General features: G+C 43.6%; 2 protein-coding genes across 6 annotated transcripts in view; both read right to left on the bottom strand.

Annotated features, from left to right (window-relative positions):
• The window catches only part of IFT52 (intraflagellar transport 52), a 29410-nt gene extending 19609 nt beyond the window's left edge, over positions 1 to 9801 (bottom strand). The window contains 7 exon segments of the mRNA XM_043883871.1: positions 261 to 387; positions 4197 to 4268; positions 5337 to 5412; positions 5702 to 5831; positions 6779 to 6866; positions 7482 to 7609; positions 9607 to 9801. Coding sequence (XP_043739806.1) covers positions 261 to 387; positions 4197 to 4268; positions 5337 to 5412; positions 5702 to 5831; positions 6779 to 6866; positions 7482 to 7600 — 612 coding nt within the window. The 5' untranslated portion in view covers positions 7601 to 7609; positions 9607 to 9801.
• Positions 9802 to 12027: 2226 nt separating this feature from the next.
• Positions 12028 to 23632, bottom strand: part of SGK2 (serum/glucocorticoid regulated kinase 2) — a 28616-nt gene continuing 17011 nt past the window's right edge. For 4 of the 5 annotated variants that reach the window (XM_043884447.1, XM_043884449.1, XM_043884448.1 and 1 more), the window contains 5 exons: positions 20888 to 20983; positions 19994 to 20149; positions 17118 to 17207; positions 14731 to 14937; positions 12028 to 12423 (listed from right to left, as the gene is read on the bottom strand). In XM_043884447.1, the coding sequence (XP_043740382.1) occupies positions 14773 to 14937; positions 17118 to 17207; positions 19994 to 20149; positions 20888 to 20983 (507 nt within the window). In that variant the 3' untranslated portion in view covers positions 12028 to 12423; positions 14731 to 14772. The remainder of the gene's footprint in view (positions 12424 to 14730; positions 14938 to 17117; positions 17208 to 19993; positions 20150 to 20887; positions 20984 to 23632) is intronic. The other variant, XM_043884450.1, reaches the window with a different exon arrangement.

Below are 23632 nucleotides of genomic sequence, written 5' to 3'. Positions count from 1 at the left end.
ACTTCACAGGACTATTGTGAAAACCAATGAAAAAATACAGGCATTTCCTGGTGGACCAGTGGTTAGAACTCCACACTTCTACTGCAGGGGACGCGGGTTCAATCCCTGGTTGGGGAACTCGGATCCCGCATAGTGGTGCAGCCCTCCCCCCCTAAAAAAGAAAGAGACAATATATGAAACCCCTACAGAAACAGTAAAGTAGTTCTCACAATTTCAGTAATAAAAATTACATATCCACCCGTATCTAAGAAAGGCTGTACCTTCGAGTGATAGAAAGCCAGGATGGGTCTGTTAAGCGGGAAACAGACAGAGCCTGTGGACAGCACAGCCACTGCAGGTTTCGTGACACTCAGCGTGGCACCAAAAGGATAGACAAAGGTGAGAGCCCTGAAAGAAAGAAAAGAAACGTTCAAGGTTTTTAACGAATAAAAAAGTTTTTGAAGATAATCTTAGTGTTTCTTGAGCAAGTTACGATCAAACAGAAAATCTATAAGCTTTGGTTTGTTAACTCAAAATCAGTATAACTCTAGCTCTAAGTTTAATGAAGCATTTTAAGAAATGTGAATATAAATGAAAAATGTACAATCGTATGTGTAAATGATTGTAACAGAAAGAAATAAAGTAGTCCCTATGGGAGAAGTAAAAGAGGCGGCGGCTTCATCTAAGAACTGAACCAGAACCACACATGAGCCTGCTCTGGGGAACCATGTCTTGGACAGTTTTCTCCCCCTCATAAACCTGACTGGTGTTATTGCTAAGTACGAAGTCTGCTATTGGAAGGGTGTGGAGCAGCTGAGGGCTTATACGAATACAGGTGTATATTTATCCCACACTGGAGACTTCTACACAGACCAATCTTGGAGTACCCCCTCTACTCCACACTGTTCTGGCAAAGACTATGAGTACCCAGAGTGAATCATTAGTTGGGCAATGTACTCCTGGAAAAGGTGTGGAACTGAGCGGCTAAGGGTGGGGTGCACACCTGGGTGAGGCCAGGCCCTGCAGGAGGAGCTAGGGTTTCAGTGAAAGAAAAATGGAGGGATTTCCCTGGTGGTCCAGTGGTTAAGATTCTGCACTTCTAATTCAGAGGGTGCGGGTTCCATCCCTGGTTGGGGAACTAGGATCTTGCTTTCGATGTGACCAAAAAAACAAAAGGAGCTTCGCAGCCACAAAAAAAAAAAAAAAGGAAAAAGGAGTTCTCCAAAGTATTTGTTTGAAAGAACTGTTCTCAGAATGGAGAGAAACAGGAGTCTTAAAAGCAAAGCATAAAATTAGAAACTGGGGCAGGAGGTGGGAGGAACGGGCCGAGGGAATACCCAGGAAGAGTTCCCTATGAAGATTTTAATTTTTCTTTCTCTTAGACCATTCTTTTTAGCTTCAGACTCATTTTTTTAGCTTAAGTTTTCCATTATTTCCTTCCTGTGTCAGTTTTCCCTGTCCCTTCAGTAAAGTCTCATCTACAGCTATGACTTCTAAGTCTCATCATGGTTGAAAAGAGGTACCTGACCCACCTTGCCCATTCTCTTCCTTCCACCCCTACCCTAACAGTATCCCAGTAAGGGGGCTGCAGCCCAGGATTTACAGAGCAGGAGCAGAAGGGAGTGAGCAGTTGCCAAGGAGGAAGAAAAGGGAGAAACAGTTATGTGGACGTCAGAGCCCATCCCTTCCCACAGTTTCCCAAGTGCACTCAAGGGAGATAATTCTTAAGAAAGCAGAGAATGGTCGGTTATAAGATGAAAACTGTCAAGCTATTTATACTCCATTTCTTTTATTATTACTAAGAAATCAATCAGACTGACATTTTCATGGGACTTTAAGTGTTAAAGCTAAACACCCACCCCCAAAACAGGACTTCTAACACATGTGCATGAGTAAGATTAGCTGGGAAAGTATTCCTGGAAGAGGAAGCAGGTATGTAAAGGTCCGAAGGTGAGAGAGAGCTTAGCACACGTAAGGAATTCAAACAAAGTCAGTGTGGCTACAGCAGAGTAAGAGAAGGAAAAAAGACATGATAAAAAACACGGGGCTAAATGAGAGCCTGAGACTCCAACAGCTAAGAGATTTCAAAGCACGAAGCAGGGCTGCTTATCCAAACCTCAGAGCCTCTCAAGTCACAGTCCTGCTTCTGAGATAACCCAGGAAACAAACCACCTGCCATCTGCCCTTCAGTACAGTGACTGAGTAAGTGAGAATGTGACGGCAGGGAAGGTACAATGCCTCAGACCTTACAAGCGCTCCCACAAGGATTGCCTCACTGGAGTTTCCCAACAACTCTCTAAGATTCTTATCATCCCCATTACACAGATACAGCAACTAAAGCTAAGAGTTACTTTGCCCTGGGCCACCCTGCAAGTAAGGCGTGAAATCGGGAACTTCTAAATCCTTCTATATCCAAGTCCGCAGTTCTTTCACTTCTTCACCAAGAATCAGATTGTGATTCTTGAATGTCCAAAAACGTTAACTTATATGTTGCTACATATTTTTACTCTTTATGACTACTGTGGTTTCATACTAAGAAAGTTTTTTTACTTTAAGATTATAAAACATTCACTTAAGAGTTTCTTTCAGTACTGTTGTGGTCTGATTTTTAATATTTAAAAATTTAACCTATTTGAAATACATTTTGAGATGTGGCATGAAAATAGAAATGTTTTTCCAAGTGAAAAACATTTTAGCCAAAATTATACCATTCATTCCCCAATAATCTGATATGTCACTTTTACTATAAAATAACTCTTATCTTCCATATATTTTGGGTCTAATTTTTTATTTTTCAGTAGTTTGGAATTAGTATCAGAGTATTTTAACTACTAGAGGTTTGTAATATGCATTAATAATATAAAGACATTCAACTTTTATGGGGCAAAATATCCCAAAGTAAAATGATAAACTGGGAAAAATACTTGCAACACATGGAGGTCTTGTAAATGAATAAGATATACCATCAACAGAAAAACAGACCAAAAGCAGTGAATAGGAAATTCACAGGATAAACACAATCAGTCAATAAACTTTAAAAGCCATCCCAATCATAATAATCAAAGAACTACAACTGAAAATAAAGTGGTATCATTTTTCAATAGAATATTCTGTGCTGGCAAGAGAGGAAAGGGGCATGTTCGTAGGAACTGTAAACATTACACATGCCTGGAGGGTGACTTTAATGTATCACACTTGGCAATGCATCAAATGGAAGATCTGTGACCCTGAAATTTAAAAACCAAGAATCTGGCCTACTAAGATACTAGCATAAGTGCTCAAAAACTGTACCTACAAAGATGTTCACTTTGTGCTTTGTTATTTATGACAATTAATATAAAACGGTGGAAGACAGGGAGGCATGCTGCAATCCATGGGGTCGCAAAGAGTCGGACACGACTTGGTGGCTGAACAACATCATCAAACTGTGTATAATAAAAATAAGGAAAGGAAGTTAAGAGTACAGGCCTTGGAGCAGACTGCCTAGCACCGGAACTCAGTTCTGACACTAGTCAAGTGAGCTTGGGCAAATACACCCTCTGTTAATTCGTCAATAACCTTAGAGGCTGCTGTGCAGATTAACTGAAGTAATAATACATGCCATGCCTACAACATAGTAAGTGCTCATTAAATGTTAGGTGGTATTATTAATGCAAAATATTATAAAATTACCTAAATGTTCAGTAAGAGGAGACTGGTTAGGTTAGCATACATCCAACTTAATCCAGTCATTATTAAAAGGATAAAGTGAAGTGAAGTGAAGTGGCTCAGTCCTGTCAGTCTCTTTGTGACCCTGTGGATGGTAGCCTACCAGGCTCCTCCCTCCATGGGATTCTCCAGGCAAGAACACTGCAGTGGGTTGCCATTTCCTTCTCCAGGGGATCTTCCTGACCCAGGGATTGAACCTGGGTCTCCCGCATTGCAGGCAGACGCCTTAACCTCTGAGCCACCAGGGAAGGATAAAGTACCTATCCCTATTCTTATATATGAAAAAAAAAAAGATTTTTAAATCTAAATGTTTAGAAGGACTATCTTTGGGGAGAAGGGCATGGATTAAGAGTGGAGGACTTCTATTTTCTTCCTTTTGAACTGATCAAACTGGTTTTTTGATGAGAACTACTTTTGTAATCAAGAATGAAAACTTTTTCACTTTGAAAAAGAAAACTCTTCAAATGACAACTCTGCCCTCTTCAGGTGGCCTCGGGGAACACACTCACTGGGCATTATTTCCACTGCTCTCCTCATCAAGGATCCCAGGCACGGCCTTCCCTGCAGCTCGGCTAATCTCCCTTGAAGAAAAATGAATTAAAATCCAGTAAACAACGACAACAAAATTTAGGGATTTCACACTCCATTCATTAACTGTCAGATACAAGGACTGTGCAGACTTGTTCAAAATACGGTTCTTAAAAAAATTAAATAAAGGTACTCCTATACACTTCTATCTCTTCTGGGAAGTTTGCAAAAGTTAATATGAAAATGTAAGAGTTAGTTGCTCTTTCTTGAGTCCTGAGGATAGGGCTCAAATATGTGTTAGACCCACATTCTCGACTTGTATTCTAGACTCTGGATCTTCAGACCCTACGTACCTGGCAAGCTGAAGTGTGGAATGAATCGTTCTGGATACGGGGACCAGAGGGTCCTTGATATGGCCCCTGATACACTCAGTTCCTTTCTCAAAGCTCTTATGGTTTAGGATCCAATGGATGAGAAAAAACGAGTTTCACCTTTGGTTCCAGGGGTGAATATGACCCAGGGCCTTCCATGCCCTCTGGCACAGAGACCAGTTCATGATGAGCCCGTGGTCTAGGCCAGCTCAAAGAAACCACACCTCAGGTCTACTTTTGCTGAGCAGGTTGGAACCAAGGCCTGAACTCTTGCCCTAACTCATGGAGCATGAAGATACCAATTTGGGAACTGTTACAACGATTCAGTCCACACACACAGGAGGGCAGAGCCAAGAGAACTGCAGAAAAATGAGACTGGAGCCCTGATGACATCAGGAATCTTTCTGTCAGTCCATATCCAAAGCCTGTCCAACTTCTAGGCTTTTCAATTACGTGAATCAATAAAATCTCCCTGTTGCTTAATCCCATTTGAACAGGGTTTTCTGTTACTTGAAACTGAATATATTCTGTCAAAAGGTGATGTGAAGTCAGGTTTCAAAAGATGGAAGTAATATTATTTGATGGATAAAAAGTGATATAATACAATAAACTATCATTTAATAAAATAAAACAAAAAGGCAAGAAAGGAAAAGGGCTGGAGAAAACAATGTGTGAGAAGACAGAGGGGAAGAGTCACGGAGGAAAGAGGAGAGTCATTGGCAAAGTCATTTCCACTTTTGATATGCTTACCTATTCAAGACTCCATTGGAAACTAGAGCTTCTTTAGGATGGAAATACTTATAATACACATTTCTAACCACAGCATCTTTAGGCAGAAAAGAGAAGAAGGTGCATCTTAGATGAGAAGTTTGATATTACAGACAGGTACAAATTTTGACCTGAAAGGAATCCTGGAACTGTATTCCAATTGCTCTCATTTCATACATGGAAGAAGCTAAGCACCAAAAAAGTGAGACTGCTGGGGAGGTCAGAATGCAGGACCAAGCACCCTCGCAGCCCAGGGCTTTCTCCATTGTACTATTAGGCCCAGAGGACTACGATATAAATAATAAATAGGAAGTTACTGCCTCTAATAAAATAATAATAATAATTACCATTATTAACCATGATTCCATATTCTTCTAGGAGAAAGTTAATGTTGGTATCAAATCTGGATTCCCCACCCTCTCCTAGCATCACAAGGATGTCTCCACCACCTTCAAGGTATTTCTTTAGGACTTCAAACTACACAAAGAAAAAGAAAAACAATCTATAAATTTATGCCAAAGACCTTTGTCAAAACTACTGTGAATAAGATCTTAACTAGCTAAAAAAGAAACACTTCCAATCTGTAAAGGCACTTAAATATAACTTTATATTAAGAAAACATAAAATTTACTCTCTACGTATCAATAGGATTTCCATATTTGTCATTAGCATAAAGCTCCAAAATACTCAAACTGAAATGATATTTTCCCAGTTGACTATCTGGACAGCAAAAGTGGAAAACTACTAGCTAAAGGAAGATCACAAGTCACTGCCATATAGATCCCATATTGTCTATCCATTCAATTGTTGGTGGACACCTGGGTTGCTTCTGCCTTTTGGCTGCTGGGAATGGTGCTCTCAGTGAACATGGGTGTACAAACACCTCTTTGAGATCCTGCTTTCAATTCTCTGCATATATCCCAGAAGTGGGATTGCTGAATCACAGAATTGTTTGTCATTTTTGTAGGAACCACCATCCTGTTTTCCATAGTGGCTGCACCACTTCACCTCTCCACCAATGGTACATAAGGGGTCTGATGTCTTCACATCTTCACTTGTCATTTATGTCTGGGTTTCACATTTCTCATTCTTTGTCTAGCCATGAAACAGAGTTTAAAAATAGCTTAATTTTAAATGGAATTTCCTATTTTTAAAGCAAAAATATGGCAAAGAGGTATGGCTGATACTGAACTCGCCTGCACTATGTGTCTGGCACTTTCATGCAATAACTCAGCCACACCACAGCCATGCCATACCAGAGCTGTTGTGCTGCAGGAATCATCACAACAACTCCATGATGAAGACAGAGATGAAGTGACCACCTTGAGGCCTCACAGGTAAGTGGTGAAGAGGAATTTACGTTCAAGATTTCAGAGCCCATTTTCCTAGCTATCTCACTACATGTCTTTATGAATATTTCTTACCTCAGCTGCGGTAAATTTTTCCCTCGGCCCAGCTGTAATCCACAGTTTCACCCCAATGAGCTTCTCAGGTGTGATTTCATCTTTTAAGCTAGAAATATGATTTTAAAAGCAAGCGTTAGGTCCATAATTTAAACCAATTTATGAGCTATTTTAGCGTCTAGACTGTATGGAATCAGAGGCTACAGAGGCCCAGAGATGAAGGATTTAGAGGTACCTAGTCTAGCTTCTCTATCAAAAGTGAGACTCCTCTCTAACAGGCCTGCCCCAGAGTCATCAGGCTCTGTTCAAATATACCTATAAGACAAGATGTCCCATGAGACCACACTAGAGCATAAAGAAGCCCCCCAACAACTAATTCAATCAGCTCTACCATTAGCTCACATGACTACATATCCTTATCCATTAAGAAAAACCATACATACACACTCAAGAGATATTTTCAGTTTTTCCTTTCCCTAAACTGAAGTACTGACCTGAGTTAAAATATGGAGAAAGGCTTTAACCTCTGAAAAACTCATGTATGTATAATTAGAATCATTTTTTGACTTGTAATTTGGGGGGACAACTTAATAATATGCTAATTGACAATTTTCAAACAAGATGGTTTAATAATTTACTTCTGAACAATGTTTAGTGGAACCCCTCCCACCTCAACAGCAAGCTGTTTTTACTGCTTAGAAGCGAAAACAGTATACTCAGTCACCTCTGAATTTTCCAATGACTCCGAAGTCTTTTCTGCATGGATTTATAGCCATTGCTGGTGGTAAAGACTTCCTTTTTGTATGCATTGAAAAGAATGGTGCTCCGAAGCTCTTTTTCCATGGTCACCTCCTTATGGGAAAAAGGAATCAGAAAAAGGGAAACAATAAACAATATTCCAAAAAGAAAGACCCTAAAAGGAATAAATAGTCTATTTCCTATAATTCTTTAAGAAAAGGAGCACAGCTGCAACTTACCTACAATTCCCAAAGGCTGAAAGTGAAATAAATAATCATGGCTGCAGAAACCCAAGGCAGACCCTGGGTTTCCTACCAGCTCACTCTCATGGCCCTGCTCTGCCATCACCCTGCCACATGGGAAACCATGTTTCCAACCTGATTCCTCACCCTTAACTACTCTTAAATGTGGGGTACAATTTTCTAAATTCTTTTTACACACACAGTTGAAGTTTTATTTACAAAATAGGACCATATGCACTATTCTGCAACACACTTTTTTCATCTAACCTGTATCTTGCACATCTTTCCATGTCACTATATACCACTATTTTTCTAAGTGCTGCACAATATTCCATTTTCTGGATGTACCAAAATGTATGTTATCAGTCATATACCAATGGACATCTGTGTTTTCCCCCAATTTTTTGCTAGTAAAACAGTACTACGAACATCATTGAACATGACATTCTGGCATACTTTGCAGATCTTCAGAATAAATTCCTGTTGAATGGCTAACTAAATTATTTCTAAATTGCCCTACAAAAAACTGTACTAATTTTTACTTTCACTAACACTAATACATTTCTGTTTCTACACCACTCTTTTTAACTTTTTCATCTTGGCAAATAAGATGGGCAAAAAAACCCTTATTGTTTTAATCTGCACTCTGAAATTATAAGAAGACCATCTTTCATTGGATATATTAGCGACTTGTATTTCTTCTGATTTTCTTGTTCACATACTCAGATCATTTTTTTATTAGGCTTAATACTTTTTAGTTGATCATGAAACAAATATTTTCAGAAGTTTGTTTTTAGACTTAAGTTACTGGTAGTTTTTTTGGTTTCGTTTGGATGAATTTTGCAGGCGATAGGGACAGTTTTACATTTAATAGAATCAAAAGTATTAACGTTTTCCTTTTTGGCTTCTGAATTGCATGGTGTATTTAGAAGAGTTTTTGCCATGCTAAGGTTATAAATATATCTCACAATGCTTTCTTCTAGTATTTTTATGATGTTATAATTTTTAAGGTTTAAACTTTAGTCCACTTGGAATTTATTTTGGTATTTAAAATTAATTTTGTTATTGTTTTAATTACTAGAAAGCTGCCTGACACTAATCTATCTTTTCAATGCTGATTTAAAATATCACCTTGCCTACATAGTAAATCCCTAAAAATTGAATTTTATTATATATTCTATATAATCTATCTGCCTGTAAGTTTCTGCTCAGTCTCACCTATTTTAATTCCTATAGGTATAATATTTGGTGTTGCTGATAAAAAGCTAGTCCCTCTATTACTCAGAATTTTTAGAATTTTCCTGGCTAGTCCCACATCTTCATTCTTCAAGCTGAACTTTAAAATGATTTTGACAGGTTAAAAAAAAAAATCCCATGATCTTTTCATGTTCTATTTATCCACGCCCATGCTTATTTTCAGAGTGTACAAACAACATTATATCCTGCCTTCTGATTACCTTAGTGGTTGCATGGGTGCCACAATAAACCCAATATTCATAAGCATCTTTTCTATTTCTGGCCTACTGCAATTTACATATTTCTGCTTCTGTCACTATTTTTGTCCTAGAACAAATTCCTAAGAGCAGGATACCTGGGAAAAGGGGATAGGACTAGGATGTTACGTTACAGTTTCATGTCAATGCTCCTTCCCATTTGATCAAAGACCTTTCAGCAGAAGGCGAGTCAGATTCGAGCCCCGTCTGAGGTCTGGGATCCGGGCCTCTATCTGCGCTCCTTGTTTACCTTAGTGGACCTCAATTTTCCCTAGGATATGCCCAGCAACCTCGAGGACACCTGGCCGAGGCCCTCGCCAACTCCCAGGCCGCCTCAGCGCCCTGGCCGGCCCACCGCAGCAGGAATCCGCCTTACCTGAGGCCCGGTGACCACCGTCTGCAACCGCCGCAGCCCAGCACCTCGCTGCCAGATAACGGCCGCTTAGCAACGGTGGTTGGGAAACTGCCCGCTGGGAAGGCGTGGACCGGGGCGTGGTCCCACCTCAGGAGCGAAGAGCAGACGACCTGGCGGAAGACGCCACTACGCCTAACTCTCTAGGAGGCGGAGTCCGGGTGGGCAGGGGCGGGGCTTATGCGGGACTGTACCATTATTTTGGATAGGGGGTAAATCCAGACAGAATGTGGAATAACTTTAGGCCAAAAACAAACTCATCGGATTTTCTGCATTAATGTCTAGTTTCATTAAGGGCTAATAGAAACGACTAAGATCATGGCATCTGGTTCCATCACTTCTTGGCAAATAGATGGGCAAACAGTGGAAACAGTGACAGACCTTTTTTGGGAGGGCTCCAAAATCACTGCAGATGGTGACTGCAGCCATGAAATTAAAAGACGCTTGCTCCTTGGAAGGAAAGTTATGACCAACCTAGACAGCATATTAAAAAGCAGAGATATCACTTTGCCAACAAAGGTCCGTCTAGTCAAGGCTATGGTTTTCTCAGTAGTCATGTATGGATGTGAGAGTTGGACCATAAAGGAAGCTGAGAGCCGAAGAATTGATGCATTTGAACTGTGGTGCTGAAGAAGACTGTTGAGAGTCCCTTGGACTGCAAGGAGATCCAACCAGTGCATCCTAAAGGAAATCAGTCCTGAATGTTCATTGGAAGGACTGATGCTGAAGCTGAAACTCCAATACGTTGGCCACCAGATGCGAAGAACTGACTCATTTGAAAAGACCCTGATGCTGGGTAAGATTGAAGGTTGGGAGGACAAGGGGACGACAGAGGATGAGATGGTTGGATGGCATCACTGACTCAGTGGACACGAGTTTGAGTGAACTTCGGGAGTTGGTAATGGACAGGGAGGCCTGGCGTGCTGCAGTCCATGGGGTTGTAAAGAGTCGGACAAGACTGAGCGACTGAACTGAATTGAAAAATGAGACCAACCCCCAACCCGCCCCACCAAGAGCTGAAACTTCGCTCCACCCGGGGGGACGAGTCTAATGAAGGCTTCCGGCGGGGAGTGCGGAATGCCGAGCCCGGATCTCAGGGGCGCAGGCGCAGAGCGGCGGCCCGGCGGAGGGAGGAGGTTTGCGCCGGCGATCTTCAGTAACGGTACTGGGAACGCTGGACTGGAGGGAGGGTCGGCGCTGCGTTATGGGAGAGTTTCGGCCTCTTGGGAGACCAGAGAGGGCCTCCAGGTGCAGGGCGGGCAGGTTTAGTGGTGAGAACGGGAATACGACTTACTTCTTTCTGTTTGATAAGCCCTGCATCTATGAGCGCCACAGTGCCAGGCTCAGGATGGGGCGGTGATCCTTTAGGGACGTTGGACCTTGTCAATCCAACCAAAAAATAAAAAATATAGGACTTCTCTAGTGATCCATTGGTTAAGAATTCTCCTTGCAAGGAGGGGAGGCAGGTTTGATCCCTGGTAGGGGAGCTAAGCTCGCACATGCCGGGCAGCAACTGAGCCCGCAAGCCGCAATGAAAGATCCCCCCTGGCGGAAACGAAGACCCTCTGCAGCCAAAAAAAATTTTTAAATAAAAAATATAGACCGTTTTGAGGGAGCTGTGAGGGGCTGGAGCTGCGTAGACAGGCATCCTCGTTGGGCAGAGAAGAGAAAAAAAGAATAGATCATTAAGGCCAGGGCTGGAGAAGGGCTTTTGAGCAGAAGAAATTGCGTTTGGAAAGAGCCATGGAAAAAAATAGCGGGCAGTAACCACAAACAGGCCACGCTTCTCCCCTGGGGAGCACTTAGTGGCTGCCCTGAGGGAGCATGGATGTGTGTGCAATGCACCTGTCTCTCTGGCTCAAACTGATGAATGCAGAGACTTAAAGATTTTTGTTACCGTCTTCAGCAGGTACAGAGGTTTAGGGTCTTAAAACACACACATACACACACACTCTCTCTTGTTGCCTTTTCACAGCTATTGTCCCTGCAAAGTTAAAGAGTAGAGAAGAGGGTGTTTCTGATTTCTCTTCCTGAGGATGCTGTCTTTTGGTACAAAATTCTGTAAATCCTGTTTGCAGTCAGTGTTTGCTAGAAAACCGAAAAAGTACCTGCCCAGAGAACTGTGCCCAGTACTGGAGACTGCAGAGAGAGCAAGGGCCTGAGAATCAGCTGCTACCAAGTCCGGATTCCTGGCTGTGCCTTGTACAGCTAGGTGACCTTGGGCAAGTCGCTTACTATCTCTGAGTAAGTGTTTATCTGTAAAGTAAGATTAATCATTTCTAAATGCTGGCGTAATACATATGGTTGATAATGCATATAAAGCTCTAAATGTGCTCAATAAACAGGTGTGAACAAATCTGATATTAAACAGATATTCATTTTTAATGAATATTCATAATTTTTCATTTTTATTTTTTCTCCTGGTGAACATTTTGTGGTTTTACAGTCTTAGAACAGATAGAACCTTTGCGTGTTTCACAACTCATAGCAAGTTGTGTACTCTGACAGTACTATTTCCATTTCTGATGCTTAGTGGTCTCGCTTTTTGCTCTGGGAAGTTGGGGGCATTTTGGCCTCTCATCACGTTCCACACTTGTCTCTTAGCAGACACTATTAAGATGGAAATCAAATCAGAATGTTTCTTTCAGAATTCTCAGCACATGTCAAAGGGTAACTAGTTTTCCTTCACCCAGATTTGATCCCCAGTAGGTCATTGTGGTGTCATCGGTGTGTTTTCCATGGTCTTCCAGCTTCATCCTCCATAATTCCTGGGGCAGGGCGCTGGGCAAACAAAAATGTAAGGCAAAGAGTGGGACTGAGTTAAAAGGAAAAGCCGATAAAATCACTAGCACACATTGATGTTGAAAAGAATGAAAGTTCTCCTCTTGTCCCCAGCTAATAAGACCACCCTGAAAGTAGGTGATGAACTACAGTGAAAAGATTTCTTCACCGAAATAAGGCAGTATAAAATCCATCAGACAAGTGAGGGGTGTCCTGAACTCACGTGTGTTATATTCTCACCTTTTGTCAGGTCAGAATTGCTTTTAGAAATGGCTAATCACTAGGCCTGTACAGACCTTGCCTGGGCTCCTTATGGCCCTAGACTTGACAAGCATACAGAAGTATATGAGGTAGAGGTGTGTAAAAAGTGTTAGGTGCTCCGTCCTGCCTGACTCTTTGCAACCCTATGGATTGTACCCGCTAGGCTCCTCTGTCCATGAAATTCTCCAGGCAAGAATACTGGAGTGGGTAGCCATTCCCTTCTCCAGGGGATCTTCCCAACCCAGGGATCAAACCCAGGTCTCCTCCATTGCAGGCAGATTCTTTTCCATCCAGAAAAGGGAACAGAGAATTAACTTGGCAGCCAGGTTCAGACCGTGAGCATCCAACTGAGCCTCCTCTTGGAAGACCCCATTTCCCATTACCTGGCTTGTTCCAGACAGTTCCTGGCTTGGCTCTGCTTAGAGATTTTGACATTTACTCTGCTTGGACCTAACAGCCAGAGTGAGCAGGAGACCAGCACAGAGGTTACATGTGAGAGCCCCAGAGTCAGTTTATATGGCTCCAAGTCCCAACTCTGGCCCTTATTAGCTCTGTGACCTCTAGGAAAGGTACAGCTTCTCTGTGTTTCTTCATTGGTAAAAAGGAGATTCCTGCCTTAGGGTTGTTTGGATGAAAACTGATAACAGACATGAAAAAGTCTAGTACAGAAACTGGATCAGAGTAGGCAGGTGTTCTGAAGCTGACTTTGACCAGTTAACTCTATGCACCACAGGATTTTTGCAGAAACTGACACCTGTGGCTGGCGATTTGTTTTGTAAGTGATACTGATACATCTCCTGTTAATAACATGCAGGTGACAAAAGACACACTAACACGTCTCTGGTCAAGACGTGAAGCAGATGGGTGAAGCAAAAAAAAAGGAGTGATTAACAGAAGCTCTCAAAATCATTGGGAAAACTAGAAAGGGAGAATCCAGGATTCCGAGGCATGACACTGCAGCACAGATGTGATCTCTGGTGTTTGCCAGTAAGCACCAGGATGTGATCTCTGTCATTCTTGGCAAGTGGCTTCTACTATTAGGATTATTATATTATCCTAAGATGGTACTGGAGCTCTAGCCACTGTTTCTGGGTCCTGGGCAGGGAAAAAAGGAGGAAAGAGCAAAAGATCTGGTGCTGCCAATAAGAGCATCGTTGCCACTTGTACACCAGGAACTCAGTTTTGTGGGTTTTGTTACCACAGCAACCACATGAAAGAGAGCTCCCATTTCCTTCCTTGAGCCAAAAATCTGATAACAGGTGCATCCTGAGGCCACATGCCTGGCCCAAGCTCCAGGGGAGGCTGGGAAAGTTAGTGTTTGGCATTGTCAGCTAGAGTTAAGTGGAGGTAGTGAACTACCCTCTCATCATGGCTCATAAAATAAGAGATTCCCTGACTATAGGCTGGGGTTCAGATGCCAGGCAGACAAACCTAATAAATGTGCAATACAACTCACCCAAAGAAAGACATCATTGACATAGGAAAAAAAGTGGATGTTGGGTGATACCTTATAGGCTTGTTACACCTTGGTCATTTTACACATTGAGATCAAAATTCAAACACCAAGAGATCCTCTTGTTAAGAGGTGCTCATTGCCTACCCAGCATTTTCCCTTCTCCCTTAGTGTCAGAACCCTGCGTTATTGTGAGGAGTCATGTGCCCAGTTAATTGGACATATATCCCATCCTCCAACGCAGGTAAGGTGGCTGGCTAGTGAGATGCAAGCAGAAGTCATTGGGTGGGGCTTCTCAGGAAACTCTGTAAAAGTGCCCGTTTGCTCTTTCCTCCTTTTTTTCCTGCCCAGGACCCAGAAACAGTGGCTAGAGCTCTCCAGTACCATCTTAGGATAATATAATAATCCTAATAGTAGAAGCCACTTGCCAAGAATGACAGAGCAGAAATACAGAAAGCCTCTGATGACCTGTGGTACCAGCCCTGGATCACCTAACACCATCCTTCTTCCATGTGCTGGGGCAGGGAGGGAATCTTATTTAAGCCATTGTTACTTTGGGCTTCTGTGACTAACAGTTGAAGGTAATTCCTTACAGATTTCAAGCTGGCTTTGGTGGTGTTACGGGAGCTTCTCTTCTAGCAATCCAAGATGGCATCATCCTCCGGCGCATAGGAGAACCCCAGGAAGGCACTCGAGGCCCCAGAGCTGCTCGCCATGGTGTCAGGAGTGCAGCCAATGGACTTTGACACAGCTTCCTGCGTGAACTCTGGGTCAAAGTGTTTCAAGTCAGCAGGTCCTGCCTGTGAATGTAAGCCAACGATGAGAAAGGAACACTGGGTCAGAGCTGCCAGAGGAGCCCAGAGCCCTGAGAGAGCTGTCAGATGTCCCCTCTGAGTGCCCCAGGGGTATCACTTTTTCATGCATTTACACTAGTCATCATATTCCACAAGGTCCATTAACCATTTACCAATTCCTCTACCCGCCTGGCCCGCTGCCTGCTCTACATCAGCCCTCCATATGCTGCTGGTAGATTGTGACATGAAGAAAGTATGAATCAAGAACCTCAAAAATGTGCACAACAGATTCAGAGAACAAATGAGTGGTTACCAGAGGGGAGAGGGGCTGGAGGAAGGGCAGAACAGGTGAAGGGGATTAAGACGTACAAACCACTAGGTGTAAAGTTACAAGGATGTAATGGACAGCCCGGGGAACATACTCAATAGTTTAAAGTAACTCTGTATGGAGTATAATCTGTACAAATATCGGACTACTACGGTGTACACCTGAGACTACAATCATACTGTAAGCCAACTAACTGGGTGGTGCTGGTGGTTTCGTCGCCAAGTCGTGTCCGACTCTTGCGACCCCACGGACTGCAGCCCTCCAGGCTCCTCTGTCCATGGGATTCTCCAGACAAGAATACTGGAGTGGGTTGCCATTTCCTTCTTCAGGGGATCTTCCCAACCCAGGAATCGAACCTGGGATTCCTGCATTGCAGGCAGATTCTTTACCGACCAAGCTGTGAGGGAAGCCCCAACTAACTATACCTCAACAATAAAAAATAAAATATATTCACATTCTTTGACTTGGTAATCCCCCATCTGGAATCCATCTTGAAATAATCAGAACTCTGGACAATTTGCAGCAACATGGATGGACCTAGAGATTGTCATACTGAGTGAAGTCAGACAGAAAGACAAATATATGGTATTGCTTCTATGTGGGATCTAAAGAAATGATAGAAATGAGCTTATTTACAAAACAGAAATAGACTCACAGACATAGAAAACAAACATGGTTACCACGGGGAACAGGGGAGGGATAAATTAGGAGACTGGGATTGATATATACACACTGTTATGTGAAAGAGTACTAGTTAAGAACCTACTGTATAGCCCAGGGAACTTTATTCCGTGCTCTGTCATGACTCCACGGGAATGGAGTCTGGAAGAGAGTGGATCTATGTATGTGTGACTGTTTCACTTTACAGCAGAAACTAGCCTAACATTGTAAATCAACTATACTCCAATTAAAAATTTAATTAAAAAATGACAAAAACGTGAACTTAAAGACATTCATTAATCCATTATGATAAAAAATGGTACTAACCTAAAGTGCACCATTAGGAACATGGTGGAATAAATTATGTTACCAACATAGGGTTGAAATATACAGCCACTTAAAGTCATAGTCTTATGTGACTTAGGAAAATGACGACACAGTTTTAGCAAAAAGAGGGAGGAGATGAGATCTATCTATATACATGAATTATGATCTATGTTGGGGGAGATGATATGTGTGTCTATGTATGAACTATGACCTACATAAAAAACAGAAAAAAAAGATCTGAAAGAAACATGCCAACGGTGCATGCTTTCTCTTGGGTGGTGAGATAATACGCTTTTTCTCCTTGATGCTTTAAATTAATTTTATTTCTTGGTCATGCTGTGTAGGACTCAGGATCTTAAGTTCCCTAACCAGGGATTAGACCTGTGCCTGCTGCAGCGGAAGCTCAAAGTCTTAACCAGTAGACTGCCAAGGAAGTCCCTCTCCGTGATGATTTCAATGTCTCTGTTTTACACACTTCCTACAATAAATACATGTCATTCTTATTACCAGGAAGAAAGCTAAACCTAGAAAAAAAAAATCGTTACAGGACTCGGCTCTGTCTGGGTGTGCTCCATGACACAGAACACTTTAAAGGCTGCAAAGTGCTTTGCGATGAGGGTTATTGGTATTGAAAGTAAAGGGGAGGCAACCTGGCTCCTCATACAGAGCTGAACTGGCAGTCAGGACTTCCGGGTTCCAGACCCAATTCTGCCTCTAGCTTACAGGGTAGCTTTGAACAAATCACTGAGCTTCTTGGACCCTCGGTTCTCCCATCTCTAGGAAGAGGCCAGGCCAGGATACCCTCCCCAGGTACCCTCCAAGCTTCCACCAGTCCTGGGAACCCAGAAGCTAGAACGTGATGGCCTCTTACCACATTTGGGTTGAAGGGTGGAGTCAGCCTCTTGTGGTACAAGTCATCCCAGTTTATGGGGCTGAAGAATACATGGCTCTTTATCTCAAGCTGTGGGAAGAAGGTGATCAGTAGCAGTCCTCTCCATTGGCGCCCCCACCCCACCCCACCCCACATGCCTCGGAGCTCCAACTCTATCGGCAACCAGTTGTCTAGCCCTAAAATCTTTACTAGGAAGGTAACTTGCCATTATAGCTGGTTTCCTGGAACAAAGGAGTGTCTTCCATAAGACCTCTCCCCTTAGCCGTTATCTCAAACCTAGATCTTTTCCCTGTAACATCTGTTTATGCCACAGCTATTTATTGAGCACCTACCCTGTACTATACTAGGCTGTAGAGGTATGTCAGTGAAGAAGATGGCAGAACCTGCTCTTGGAGGGTCCTGGGGAATCTTACTCCACTCTCTCAGTGCATCCTGACTCTTCCAGAATTCTTTTTTTTAAAAAAAAAGTCTTCATTGAATTTGTTACAATATTACTTCTGCTTTATGTTTTGGTTTTTTGGCTGCAAGGCATGTGGGATTTCAGCTCCCCAACCAGAGACTGAACCCACATTCCCTGCATTGGAAGAGGAAGTCCCAACCACTGGGCCACCAGGGAGATCCCTCTTCCAGAATTCTCGACAGACCAAATCAACTCACTGAGGAAGATTTGAGAAATAAAGCCCCAAGAAAAGCTGCAGTTTCGCAAAGATCCAGAATTAAGGATTCAGCCTTGGGCATGATTCATCGCTTCTTTCCTAATCCAAACTAATGTTGACAAAAACTTCCGCCTTTTCCAGCAGAGCCCTCCCTCTCTCTATGTCTCTCAAAGAATGATTCTTAACTCTGTGTATCTGAACCCCCTAGGGAATTGTTAACAAGCCAGATTCAAACTATTTCCAGAAGAATACCCACAAAACTGGTAACACTTGTTGCCTCCAAATTTAAAAAACTAGGTAGCTGAAGGGACTTTTCTGAATATCCTTTGAATCGTGATCTATGGGAAAGTATACCTTATTTTTAAAAATCACATTTTTTTTTTTTACAATGCAAATTTCCTCTGGGAAGGAGGGACCTGTCTTCATGAAAGCCTTTTCTTTACACTGTCCAGGGATGGGTAGGCAAAAGCCTTAAATGTTGTTAAACTTCACAGTATCTGGAATATAGGGTAGTGTGTACACTCAAAAAGCACTTACTACGTGGCAGGCACTAGCCTAAGTGTTTGCTTATATTATTTGACCTTCATAAGAGCTATGAACTGGGTGCTGTTATTACAGATGGGAAGAAACGTTAAAGCAGGGGCTTCCCAGGGGCCTCAAACCGTAAAGAATCTGCCTGCCAAGAAGGAGACGTGGGAGATCCCCTGGAGAAGGGAATGGCAACCCACTCCAGTATTCTTGCTTGGGAAATTCCAGACAGAGGAGCCTGGCAGGCTACATTCTCTGGGGTCGCAAAAGACTTGAACGTGACTTACCAACTAAACAACAACAAAGAGAGGTTAAGCCATTTACCCTGCACCTAGTCATTGGTGGAGAAAGGATCTGAATCCAGGCAGTCTGTCTCACAGTTCATGCAATCTCAGCTTCTACGCTAGAAGAACAAACTTCTATGGAGAAAAGTACTGTGGTCTTCTTATAAATCCAAATGATCTTTTGTTGAGTAGAGAATGTATGATTATTTGTAAAATTTTGCTTTAATTTTTTTTTTTTAAAGCCATGAGCTTGTTTGGAGAACAGACTGTGAATTCTTCATCTCTCTATTCAGATGTCCAGCCTAGGTCCTGGCAAGAGGGAAGTGCTCAGATATTTGTGAAAAGCAATTTAGTTTGCTCTCTGTACAGAAGCCAGAGGAATTTGTCAAAACTTAACCTGGGGCCTCCACTCTCCTGCTCAGCATATACTAATTAATCAGTCATCTAGTTATCTCTCTCTGCCTTGCTCCTACTGTAGGACTTTTGCACACGCTGTGTCCAGTGTCTGGGATGCCTCCTCCCAGTTCTTTCCCATCCTTCAAATCTCTGCTCAATTGTCACCTCCTCACAGAGGCCCACCCTGACCACGCCAGTGTGAATTTCCCCCATTATTGTCTATCTCTGCTCATTGTTCATGTCTTTCTGAAACAGGCTGGAACCTGGGACCCTTTACCAGAGTGTTTGCACTTGCACTTAGACAAACACCCAGAGAAATCTCTCATCCAGCAACAGAATACAAAGAAACTATAAGGGACGAAAAAGAACTGCACCCATGCGCAGTTGGGACAAATTATGAGCCGTAAGATACAAAAAGACCAAAAACCAACTGCCCCTTCTGGGATGCTGGAAGAAAAAAGCAGGGTACTGTGCGTGAACCCTGCACACAACACCGCCAAGGGGGTGGGCAGACCACCTAAGCCACCTCTCCTGCCTGACCCACAGATCTGCCCTTACCCTCACCCCATATAATGAATCAGTCTGCCCTCCTCAGAGAGCCAACAGGGCACCTATGACTTATTTCTGCTCCCTCATCCTACCTCACAAGTCCCAATAAAGCCTTGCCTGAATTCCCGTCTGGCCTCAGCATAGTCACACTCTGTAATAATTTATGTTTGTTTGTCTGCCTTTCCCTCATAAACTTAAGGGCAGAGACCCAATCTAACAAGTCCCTAGCATTTAACTCAAAGCCCAGCACATAGTAGGTGCTCCATAAATATTGGTTGACTAGAAGCGTTAGATTGAAAGAAATCAACAGCAGCAGCTGTGAATCTCTGAACGGGTGAATTAGCAGTGCCTGGCTTTAGGGAACAGCTGGAAGTGTGACACGGCTTCTAGGTGGCCTCTGCAGGAGGCTGAGAGCCCAGCGCCCCGCTGGCAGGGCACCTACAAAGTCTGTTTTGGAGCCCAGCCGCTGCCTCTGGTCTTTGTGGAGCAGGGCTTGCAGGAGGTCACAGGCGGCCACCGTCCGGCCCCCGGGAATCCGTAGCGGCTGGTGCAGAATGTTCTCGTACATCTGTGACACGTCTTGGCTATAGAAGGGCGGCTGGTGAGAGACAGGCAGAGAGATGGGAGGATCATCCATGCTAAAGTGGGCACAGTTCTCAGAGACACTTGGAGCAAAGAGGGGGAGCAGCTGGGAGGATTCAGCCAGACCTGTGTCTTGTGCGATGGCTCACGCGGCAGACTGGAGACAGACAGAGACCTCTGGGCCTCCAGCACAGTGGAGAGGCTGCTAGGAAGGCCGAGAAGTCTCTCTGCTCCAGCATGAGGCTTGTGGACCTCTCCAAGTGCCCCCTCTATCCCACGTCTCTTAATAAAGCTTGTGCACCAACTTAGCACTTTGCAAAGTTAACAGTTTCCCATCATCATTTTATTCCAGCCTCATATGATGGTTATGAGACATGTTGTCATTTTTCAGACGAGAAGCACAGGCAGTCTAAGATTGGATCCAGGAGCTAGTTCTGCCACCTCCCAGGAGTGTGACCTTTTTGAGTCTCAGTTTCCCTCTTAGTATAATAAGAACAACCCCATTTCCTGCAGTGCCTGCATCCAAAGGCTGTTTTGAGGCACCACAGGAGTAACACATGAGATAATATATTATAAAGTGTGGAACTGACTTTATTGAAAAATATATACTTTATCCTTGTATCCATGTTTGCATCACCCTTTTTGAGCCTGTAGAGATGAGGTGGCTCATTCAATTCCTTGAGGAGCCTGAGGAGGCCACACAAGGAAAAGATCCACTCCCCATCTCTTCCAGAATCAGCTCTACCCCACTCACCAGGCCGTGTAGCATCTCGTAGAGCACCGCTCCCAAGCACCACCAATCCACTGCCCGATCGTAAGGCTCCTTACGGAGCACTTCCGGAGCCAAGTACTGTTGAGAGAAAACACACTTATTTGAAAGACACTCAGCTTCCATCTCCCCATTTGTAAACAAGGTACTTGGAGGAAAAGATCAGCAGAAGCTGATTCTGCTGTGATATTTACTTAGTTGTGCGTGTGTTCATTCAGCATCAGTTCATCAAAGACCTGCTTTGTGCAGGACCCTTTGCCAGTGTGCTGAGGACGTAGAGGAAATCTGGCTGGACTGCCCTGTACGGCTGTATATGTTGTGCACCACACAAAAGCACCAGCCAAAGGGGTAAAGGGGGCTGCAAGCCTGGCTGTGATCAACTCACCAAACCATAACCCTAGTACAAGACTGTCTCTGGCAACTTGTGTGCAGGTGTGCTAAGTTGCTTCAGTCATGTCTGACTCTTTGCGATGGACTGTAGCCCGCCAGGCTCCTCTGTCCATGGGATTCTCCAGGCAAGAATACTGGAGTGGGTTACCATGCCCTCCTCCAGGAGATCTTCCTGACCAAGGGATCAAACCACATCTCTTATGTCTCCTGCATTGGCAGGCAGGTTCTTTACCACTAGCTGCACTTAGGAATCCCCATCCAGCAACTCACATATGTTTAAAGGGAAAACTTGGGACTTCCCTGGTGGTCCAGTGGTTAAGAATTCACCTGCCAGTGCAGAGGACACAGGTTCAATCCCTGGTCCAGGAACTAAGATCCTACATGCCACAGGACAACTAAGACTATATGCCACAACTACTGAGCCCATGTGCCCTAGGGCCAGGGCTCTGCAACAAGAGAAATCACCCCAATGAGAAGCCCAAACACCACAACGAAGAGTAGCCCCTGCTTGCTGCAACTAGAGAAAGCCCATGCCCAGTAATGAGCAGCAGCCAGAAATAAAATAAAATACAAAATAAATAAACGGAAAACACGTTCTAATTAGTCTGCCCAAAGGGAGTGCCTTTAATTTGCTCGAAAGCATCCAAGTGATGTCTTGGAATGAGGAGAGCCCTGGGGATACTCACAGGGCAGCAGGAAGACTCACAGATGAAGTGTAAGTCAGTGTGGCCCATCTTTGCACGGGTAACCTTAGTAACAGAGGGATGGAAAGGAATCGGGAAAGAGGAGGTGGCATTTGAGCTCCTACTGACAGCTGAATGTGTGCTATATATCTGCACCTCGCTCAGGTGGAGAACCTGAGGCAGAATTGTGCTTCCTGCAGACCCGAGGGCTTGGGAACCTCTTAGACTGGGGTCTCTACCACCAAGGAAAGAGCCCTCAGCAACAGACCAAGCCACACTGAGAGACTGCATGGATGTGGAGAGGGGCAGGGAGTTACCAGGACTAGTCCTGTGAAATGAAAAGATGCTTACTCCTTGGAAGGAAAGTGATGAGCAACCTAGACAGCATATTGAAAAGCAGAGACATTACTTTGTCAACAAAGATCCATCTAGTCAAGGCTATGGTTTTTCCAGTAGTCATGTATGGATGTGAGAGTTGGACTATAAAGAAGGCTGAGTGCTGAAGAATTGATGCTTTTGAACTGTGGTGTTGGAGAAGACTCTTGAGAGTCCCTTGGACTGCAAGGAGATCCAACCAGTCCATCCTAAAAGAGATCAGTCCTAGGTGTTCATTGGAAGGACTGATGTTGAAGCTGAAACTCCAATACTTTGGCCACCTGATGCGAAGAGCTGACACATTGGAAAAGACCCTGATGCTGGGAAAGATTGAAGGCAGGAGGAGAAGGGGACGACAGAGAATGAGATTGTTGGATGGCATCACTGACGCAATGGACATGGGTTTGGGTGGACTCCGGGAGTTGGTGATGGACAGGGAGGCCTGGCATGCTGCGGTTCATGGGGTTGCAAAGAGTCAGACATGACTGAGTGACTGAATTGAACTGAACTGAGTCCCACTGAATGTGTGGTCCCAAGCAGATCATTGAACCTCCAAGAATTTCGGTGTCCTTATCCCACATAGAGAGGATCAGAGGGCAGACAGACTGAAACTACAATCACAGACAACTAGCCAATCTGATCACGCGGACCACAGCCTTGTCTAACTCAATGAAACTAAGCCATGCTGTGTGGAGCCAACCAAGATGGCCGGGTCATGGTGGAGAGGTCTGACAGAATGTAGTCCACTGGAGAAGGGAATGGCAAACCACTTCAGTATTCTTGCCTTGAGAACCCCATGAACAGTATGAAAAGGCGAAAATATAGGACACTGAAAGAACTCCCCAGTTCGGTAGGTGCCCAATATGCTACTGGAGATCAGTGGACAAATAACTCCAGAAAGAATGAAGGGATGGAGCCAAAGCAAAAACAACACCCAGTTGTGAGTGGGACTGGCGATGGAAGCAGGGCTTGATGCTGTAAAGAGCAATATTGCATAGGAACCTGGAATGTTAGGTCCATGAATCAGGGCAAATTGGAAGTGGTCAAACAGGAGATGGCAAGAGTGAACATCAACATTCTAGGAATCAGTGAACTAAGATGGACTGGAATGGGTGAATTTAACTCAGATAACCATTGTATCTACTACTGTGGGCAGGAATCCCTTAGAAGAAATGGAGTAGCCATCATAGTCACCAAAAGAGTCTGAAATGCAGTACTTGGATACAATCTCAAAAACGACAGAATGAGCTTTGTTCATTTCCAAGGCAAACCATTCAATATC

The sequence above is a fragment of the Cervus elaphus genome, chromosome 23 (assembly GCF_910594005.1).
Source record: "Cervus elaphus chromosome 23, mCerEla1.1, whole genome shotgun sequence".
NCBI classification, from domain to species: domain Eukaryota; kingdom Metazoa; phylum Chordata; class Mammalia; order Artiodactyla; family Cervidae; genus Cervus; species Cervus elaphus.
The sequence above is the reverse complement of the archived record's forward strand: the minus strand, read 5'-3'. Positions and strand labels throughout refer to the sequence as shown.